Consider the following 9,034-nt stretch of genomic DNA (forward strand, 5'->3'; position numbering starts at 1 on the left):
CCCGTGCACCTCCTCTTGCTTTTTAAATCTGCACTTGGCCTTTTAGAACCATTGCCCATCTCATCCTGCTTTCTTCACTTTCCACGGGACTTTACCAACCCTACTTATGATCTACCAAAGGAGAGTGGTAAGTGGCAAAGAGTGTTTTTCCCAGCCGCCAACCCTTTAGAGTGGTAGCTACTGATTAATGCTGTGGTAGTTTACACCCTGGGTTTTTAATAAGGGACAATGTGATGAGATTCCACACACACACACCCCCCCAACCCACCTTACTGTATTTCAAGAATTACTCTCCAGAATGAAATCCCCGATGTCTGATGAGGCCTGAGTTACTCTTAAATGTCTTTTCACATTCGTTACATTCATATTCTCTCCTTCCGGTGTGGATTTTTAGGTGTTCCACAAGGATTGAGCTCCGGCTGAAGGTTGCTCCGCAGTAGTTACATTCATAGGGCTTCTCTCCGGTATGAATTCGATGATGCTCGTTAAGAGATGAACTCTGACTGAAAGATTTCCCACATTCTTTACATTTATATGGTTTTACGCCAGTATGAATTCTCTGATGACGACTGAGGAGTGAATGGGTAGGGAAGGCTTTCTCACACTGGTTACACTTGTAGGGTTTTTCTCCTGAATGAAGTCTCTGATGATAAATGACAGACGTAAAATGGCTGAACGTCATCCCGCAGTCATTACACAAATAGGGTTTTTCTCCAGTGTGGATCCTCTGATGTCGAGTAAGGCAAGAATTCTGTCTAAAGGCTTTTCCACATTCACCGCATTTATAGGGCTTCTCTCCAGTATGAATCCTCTGATGTTTGGAAAGGGACGAGCTGTGACTGAAGGATTTTCCGCAGTTGTTACACGTGTAGGGTTTTTCTCCGGTATGAATTCGCTGATGTTGAATAAGAGAGGAACTGTCACTGAAGGGTCTCCCGCATTCTTTACATTTATAGGGTTTTTCTCCAGTGTGAACTCTCTGATGTTTGATGAGGTGGGCACTCAGGGTGAAAGCTTTTCCACAATCATCGCATTTGTAGGGTTTCTCTCCACTGTGAGTTCTGTGATGTGGCGTGAGAGATGAACTGTCACTGAAAGCTTTTCCACATTCATTGCACATGTAGGGTTTCTCCCCTGTGTGAATTCTCCTATGTTTGGTCAGTGAGGCACTGTAGCCAAAGGCTTTTCCACATTTGCTACATTTATGGGTCTTCTCTCCCGTCTCAGCTCCCTCATCTTTATCTGAGGTTACATCTTGATTTAAATTTTTCCAACATTTTTCACACATAGAGGAGTTTTTTCTCTTAAGGGATGAGCTCCGCGTAAAGGCTATCCCACAATTAGTGCACTTCTGGGTCTTCCCCCCCAAATGCATTTTCTGATGTTTCTGATGTTCAGTTAGGGAGGAAGAGTGACCTAAGACTTTCCTGCCTTCATTACATTTCCATGGCTTCTCTCCAGTGTGTTCTTTGCGGTTCAGAATAAGGTCTGAATGAAAACTGAAGGGTTTCTTGCATTCATTATACCTCCGAGACTTCTTCCTTAAGTAGACTCTCAGATGTTTAATTATTTCCGAGGTTTGCTTGAAATTACTTCCAAAGGGGCTCTTTTCTGGGTCAAATTCCTCACCCTTACTAACTCTCCCATGAGTTTTCTTTTGTGTGCCTGCGACTTGCGAATATTCCTTACTGCTACGTTTCCAGGACTCTCCCATCAAGCCATAATTAGCACCCATTAGGCATCTTTCTATTATTTTATCTAAAGTTGATTCTTCCAGAAGAACATCTTGATTTCGAGAGGATTCCTTCAGTTCACCTCTAGGTTCACCCTCTAGAAGAAATAACAAATACAATGTGTCCCGTTTGCAATAAAGGAAGCTGTCTTATTTGGGACTGAGGCAGGAAGAGAGGTAGAAATGACTATAAACAATATGAATATATCTTGGACGATTTTCAGAATCTTAGGAAACAGAGAAGGAAAAAATAATATAGAGACACTAGGTAAATATAGGGGTTAAGAAAAATATTGGGGAAAATGAAAAGTTTGTGCTTTATAGTTAGAATAAAGAGGCACGTTCTCACCCTCATTTCAAATTTCCGTAATAGGTCCAAACTCATTTTCTCTAGATCCAATCTATTTTCTTTCCAAATAATAACAGTGCAAATGTTTATTGAATGCTTAGTAAACGCCAGGCCCCATATCAAGCACTCTACTTGTATTTCCCTTAATCTTCACAACAACCCAAAATAAAGTAGGTGTTGATATCATCCCTGTTTTGTGGATGTGACAACTACGCACACAGAGTGTAAGTCGCTTGCCCAAAGTCACGTGTTGTAAGCGACAGATTTTTCATCTATTCTAACACCAAAGCCCATACTTTTGATCCCTATACCAACTGCTTCTCAAAGCAGCCAAACAGCACTGTTTATAAAAAATGTTAATCACATCACAGACATGCAGCATCGCCTACGCTAGACTTTCTAAGGTTACCACAGTCAACCTTATGAAGATACTCTGATCAGGATCCATTCACTGTCCCGACCACACTAGTGTTTTCAATCATATTCTTTCGGTCTTCATCCTACCTCAAATGCAATCCCATCACACCTTCCCGAACACAAACACTTAGGGCCTTGGGTTCAAGTCCCACAGTCCCCACAGCTTTCTCCAATACCATACTCTATTTACACTCCCCTCAGAACTTTGAGCCACATCATTCATCTTGGCTCTTAATCATGAGATCACACCATCACTTTCATAGAACTATTTTTTAAAGAGTTAACTACAAAACACAAAATTTTATTCCCCAGAAGTTAACCATTATTAAAAATTCTGTGCATTTTTTTAAAGATTTATTTATTTTAGAGAGTCAGCACAGGGGAGGGGTAGAGGGAGAGGGTGAAAGAAACTCCAGCAGCAGATGGTTAAGCGTCTGCCTTCGGCTCAGGTCATGATCCCAGGGTCCTGGGATCGAGTCCCACATCGGGCTCCTGACTCAGCAGGGAGTCTGCTTCTTCCTCTCCCTCTGCCTCTCCCACTGCTCATGCGCTCTCTTCTCTCTGTATCTCTGTGTCTCAAATGAATAAATAAAATCTTTAAAAAAAAAAAAAAAAAAGAAACTCCAGCAGACTCCACGCTGAGTGTGGAGCCCAATGCGGGGCTCAATCTCACAACCCTGAGATCATGACCTGAGTCGAAACCAAAAGTTGGAGGCTTAATCAACTAAGCCACTCAGGTGCCTCAGTACTGTTGCTTTAAATGTATAGTTCATTGTTGTCCAATGACTTGGAACATTTTTTTCAAGTTTGCAGCAATTTATTTATTTATTTATTTTTAAAGATTTTATTTATTCATTTGACAGAGAGACACACACAGAGAGTGGAAACACAAGCAGGGGGAGTGGAAGAGGGAGAAGCAGGCTTCCTGTGGAGCAGGGAGCCCGATGCGGGGCTCAATCCCAGGACCCCGGGATCATGACCTGAGCCGAAGGCAGACACTTAACCTACTGAGCCACCCAGGCACCCCAAGTTCACGGCAATTTAAAGTTTAGTTTTGTTACTTATTTTTAATTTTGTCAGCTATCTGCTCAAGTTCTTCACCCATTTTTCTAACAGACTCAGCATTCCTTACTGATTTGCTTAAGTATTTTATAAATTATAGTTACCGACTCTGCTTTGTCTATGTTTTTCTCCAGTCTGTTATAAATTAACTTTTGAAACAAGTTGTACATCTACATAATGCTTCTCCGGGAGAGGGGAGCGTATTTATACCATTTGTATTAAACTAATATCCCTTATTTGGGTTCCCAAACTGAAAACAGCCAAATGATTGACTTTGGTTAAGATGAAATAAAGCTAAGTGAAATTACTGTTTTTCCTCTTAAAAAAAACAAAACACCAAGGTATTGACATATAAGCAATAACTTATTTTTTAACTGTATATATATTTATTGTTAAATTTTAAGAGGATGAAGAAAAAACGTAATCCCTCAAAGATAACCCAGATTAACATGAATGTTCTCCAGACATTAAAAAAATCTATCTATATCTATATACTTAGACACAAGGGCGCCTGGGTGGCTCAGTCATTGAGCGTCTGCCTTCAGCTCAGGTCAGGATCCCGGGGTCCTGGGATCGAGTCCCGCATCGGGCTCCCTGCTCAGCGGGAAGCCTGCTTCTCCCGCTCCCACTCCCCCTGCTTGTGTTCCCTCTCTCGCTGTGCCTCTGTCAAATTAAAAAAAAAAAAAAAAGATTTTATATACTTAGATATATACGCATATATATACATTTTTTTCCTTTTAACAAAAATGAGATTATACTCTCCATGCTGTCCGCTGGATGAATTCCTACTTATCCTTCAAGATTCAACTTAAGGGCGCCTGGGTGGCTCAGTTGGTTAAGCGACTGCCTTCGGCTCAGGTCATGATCCTGGAGTCCCGGGATCGAGTCCCACATCGGGCTCCCTGCTCAGCAGCGAGTCTGCCTTTCTCTCTGACCCTCCCCCCTCTCATGTGCTCTCTCTCATTCTCTCTCTCTCAAATAAATAAACAAAATCTTTAAAAAAAAAAAAAGATTCAACTTAAATGTTAAGTAAGCCACAGCTCCTGCGTTCCCCACGGCTCCTTGTGCGGGTGTTAGTACAGCATACATCCCATTACCAACACTGTGTGCTTTGATTGCCGTATCATGGCATCCCCAGAAACGCACTGCTCAGATCGCCAACTCTGCGGTGCCTACTTAGCCCCCGTGGCTGCCCCCTGACTCCACCAAGGCATGCATGCCAAGGCCACTTTCCCACAGGGGCTCCTAGTCAATGGCAAGTACAGCAGGGACACGTGGGCAGGCCCAGAGACACAGGACTCCTGATACGCAACTCCAGCTGGGGAACTCTTCTTTGGCCTTGCCAAAACTTTCTTAAACGGCACCTCAGGCGCCTGGGTGGCTCAGTCATAAGCGTCTGCCTTCGGCTCAGGTCGTGATCTCAGGGTCCTGGGATCGAGCCCCATGTCGGGCTCCCTGCTCAGTGGGGAGTCTGCTTCTCCCTCTCCCTCTCCCCCTCGCCCCGACTCATGCTCTCTCTCACTTACTCTCTCGCTCTCAAATAAATCTTTAAAAAATAGAACACTGGGCGGCTGGGTGGCTCAGTTGGTTAAGCGACTGCCTTCGGCTCAGGTCATGATCCTGGAGTCCCGGGATCGAGTCCCGCATCGGGCTCCCTGCTCAGCAGGGAGTCTGCTTCTCCTTCTGACCCTCCCCCCTCTCATGCTCTCTCTCTATCTCATTCTCTCTCTCAAATAAATAAATAAAATCTTTAAAAAAAAAAAAAATAGAACACTGCACTTCACTCTAAGACACTTCCTACCCAGCCTTCCTTCCTTCCTTCCGTCATTCACAGGTGTTACACCCACCCACTCTGACAGGTCTCCCATTTTCGTTCACTTTCCTCACTCCCCAGTGAGTCCCTGGCATAGCTAACCACGTCTTGGCATCTACTTCTCAGAGGACCTAAGTGAATGGTCTCTCTAGTAAAATGAATATTCCAGGAAGGCAAGGGGTCTATTCTAATCACCTTTCTATTTCAGCATCCAGCCCACCCAACATTTCAAAAGCTCTTCACAAATGACTTGGTTAAGCAACTGTTTTAATTTCTTTGCTTTTCACCAACTTACCTGGTCTGGAGCCTTTTGAAATTTCTTTTTCCAGCAGCCATGGCAGTTCAACCCACTTAAACTGGGAAATCAAATCTAATTTGGAAACTGGAAAGCCTGCTCATAGAGAAAAGAGTAAAAAATGACTGTTTCTGCAGAGGGCGAAGCTGTTCCAACATTCACGCACAGCCTCTGGTTCTCTAGGGAAGAGAAGACGCTGTCAAATACAGACCTCAAGCCTGGAAAATGAGGAGGAACTGGGGAAGGTATGTCCTCGATGACAGCACATGATACTCAACATTTCCAGTTCAATGAAGCAGAAACTTTTTGGGGGGGGGGAGGGAAACATTGCAGAAAAGTACATTTTCAGAACCCGTTTTTAGGATTAGTCGGATCACCCCTGCGTGCCCAGCCAATACAGTTAATAGCACTTATCTTTCAATAATGGTGGATGAAAAGATGTACAGCTCATACGTTACATCATAAAGAGATATCTTTACCCAGAAACTCTAGGTTCCTAAAGTTCTCCAGTAGCACTTCCTTATAGAGCTCCTTCTGAAAAGGCTCCAGCCTCCTCCACTCTCCTCTGGAAAAGCTGACCACCACATCCTTGAATGTCACGGATTCCTAACAAACACATGAAATACAGTCTTTTTGCTTTGGATTAACATTCACGGGCTCTAGGGATTAGAAGTGGACACATTTTGGGCAGCCATTATCAGTCTACTACAGTGGTATTAATTACTACTGTGAATAAGAATTTTCTTTTTCAGGGCGCCTGGGTGGCTCAGTCGTTGAGCGTCTGCCTTCGGCTCAGATCATGATCCCAGGGTCCTGGGATGGAGCGCCGGACCCAGGTTCCCAGCTCAGTGAGGAGACTTCTTCCTCCCCTCTGCAGCTCCCCCCTCCTCATGCATGCGTGTGCGCACGTGCGCTCTTTCTCAAATAAATAAAATCTTTAAAAAATTTTTTTCTAAGTGATTTGTAACTGATTATAAATTATTCTAATTAACTTATAACTAGCCACTTTTCTCAATTATGAGTTTCAGTACTTGTTGATTCTCAGAGGTTTTCCAAATAGACCATGTTATCGGCAAATAACACACATTTGTCTCTTTCTTACCAATACTAAACTCCTTCCCTTCTTATCTTACTGCATTGGCTAGAATATTCAAAAACTACTCATCAACAGCAGCATGATTAGACATCCTTATCTTCTTACAGGCATCGTGAGAGCTGTTTTTTATTTTCCAATACCATTCAGCTGGAGATTTTTTTTTTATTGTATTAAGGAAATATAATTCTATTTCTACTTGACTAATTTTATCAAGAATAACTACAATTTCAGTAAACTTTTTTTTGTTGTTTTTCTTAGAGTCAGACTTGTGACAAATTCTGGTAACTGAAATAAAATAGCATCTGAAGAATGAGTTCAAAGAATGTGAAGGAAACTGTCTTCATTATTTTATTATCTTTATGCCACTCCATAGGAGCTCAGTAAGTATTCACTTAAGAATGAAAACCAGTGAAAGGAAGCTTACCTGGGACTCAGTACTTGGAAGGACAGAAACCACTTTATTTTCTTCAGGGTTCTCCTCTTGGGAAATAACAGACTCTTCAGAGACTGGATCTAGGAAGGGGGGGAAGAACACTCTAGTCTTTCAAATGCATTCCTCAGACTAGAAAATCTTATACATGTTTCTCTGGAGAAAAAGGTCAGAAGAAACTAAGTTTTTCCCACTCTTTTTAAAACAGAGATAAAAGCCACATACACTTTCTTTTTAAAATTGAAGCTTTCCCCCCTACTCCATAAAATAGCCTTTCAATTCTTAAGCTCACAATAATTGATTTCATTCAATCCACACACCTACAGTTTTAATGTTTTATTTGCATAGTATTTTAAAAATATTCATAGGCTGTATTAAGGTAAAACGGCATATTTGTTCTATGTATTAATTTGTTTTCTTCATAGTCCTAGCACAATGCCTTGCAGAGAGTCACTTTTTGAATGAAAGCACCCAGATGGTCTCAGGAACACACTCCTCTTCTGGAGTCACAAGCAGATGCCTAAAGCCGGAAAATCAGGAACCTGAACATATCAACTAAATATATTACAAACCCTCAGATGTCAACAGCTCTTCTTCTGGTAAGGGTTAAGTATTTTTTAAATCATGCTTTACTTTCTTATGAAAAGAATTTTAGGCAGCTTATTGATTAGACAATCAACAGGAATTAGAAGGGACTCTTTTGAGGAAACCGTTCTTACAGAATGCTACAGCGATCAATTCACAAGCTTCTTTATTGCGAGGGGCTTCCGCACAGAGGCCCTAATTTTGGAGAAGCACCGTGTTGCCCTGACAGACAAGTCAGACAGGAAACCCCGATGTTGAACATACCAATTAGCTGTGTGGCCACAATTTAACTCTGCAGAGGTAAATGCCATTTCCCTATCTGGGAACTCTTGGTTGAATACAAACTGTCCCACATATGTATTGAGAGCTGGCTCATCTGCTACACGTATTTGGGACATCTGTAGCATATTAGAGAGTTTTTTTTTTTTTTTAAAGATTTTATTTATTTATTTGAGACAGAGAGAATGAGAGAGAGAGAGCACATGAGAGGGGGGAGGGTCAGAGGGAGAAGCAGGCTCCCTGCCGAGCAGAGAGCCCGATGCGGGACTCGATCCAGGGACTCCAGGATCATGACCTGAGCCGAAAACAGTCGCTTAACCAACTGAGCCACCCAGGCGCCCATATTAGAGAGATTTTATAAAAGTTGGACCGCATGCCCTCAAAGGGCTATCCACGCTAAAAGTCTTTTTATCAGTATTTTATGATGATATGTTATAATTCCGTTTATATTTTATACATTTGTGTATGTATAATAATGTAATCATAAAACTGTTAGTCAGCTGTCCTCCCCAATGCTGTGGAACTGCATCATCCAATAGCATAGTTGCTCACCACATACGGCTATTTAAATTTAAGATTCAATTCCTTATTTGCCCTCTTCACATTTCAGATGCTTAATGTGAAGTGCCAAACAGTGCAGAATGCATTCCTATCATCACAGATAAAAACTTTTTTCCTCACACACTGGAGGCAGAAGCTGAGGCCTGCCCTGGATGATATGCTTGTGACTCCAAACATATGCAGGTAATTTCCTTCTCTTCTGTGTTCTAAGATTCCCTTTTACTCAAGGCTGCAAGGAAAGAAATTAGTATTATACCTTATCGTGTTTAACCCTCATAAAAGACTAAGCAATTGCACTACTGAGTATTTACCCCAAAGATACAAAAGTAGGGATCCGAAGGGGTACGTGCACCCCGATGTTTATAGCAGCAATGTCCACAATAGCCAAACTGTGGAAAGAGCCAAGATGTCCATC

General features: G+C 42.1%; 1 protein-coding gene across 1 annotated transcript in view; it reads right to left on the minus strand.

The window, feature by feature from the left end:
* Positions 1 to 286: 286 nt before the first annotated feature.
* Positions 287 to 9,034, minus strand: part of ZNF483 (zinc finger protein 483) — a gene marked incomplete at its 5' end in the record, with an annotated part of 9,808 nt that continues 1,060 nt past the window's right edge. Inside the window, 4 exons of the mRNA XM_035016601.1 lie at positions 287 to 1,785; positions 5,669 to 5,764; positions 6,148 to 6,274; positions 7,189 to 7,277. Of these exons, the coding sequence (XP_034872492.1) occupies positions 287 to 1,785; positions 5,669 to 5,764; positions 6,148 to 6,274; positions 7,189 to 7,277 (1,811 nt within the window). The remainder of the gene's footprint in view (positions 1,786 to 5,668; positions 5,765 to 6,147; positions 6,275 to 7,188; positions 7,278 to 9,034) is intronic.

The sequence above is a fragment of the Mirounga leonina genome, unplaced genomic scaffold (genome assembly GCF_011800145.1).
Source record: "Mirounga leonina isolate KUSES-001 unplaced genomic scaffold, KU_Mleo_1.0 Mir_170, whole genome shotgun sequence".
Taxonomy (NCBI): domain Eukaryota; kingdom Metazoa; phylum Chordata; class Mammalia; order Carnivora; family Phocidae; genus Mirounga; species Mirounga leonina.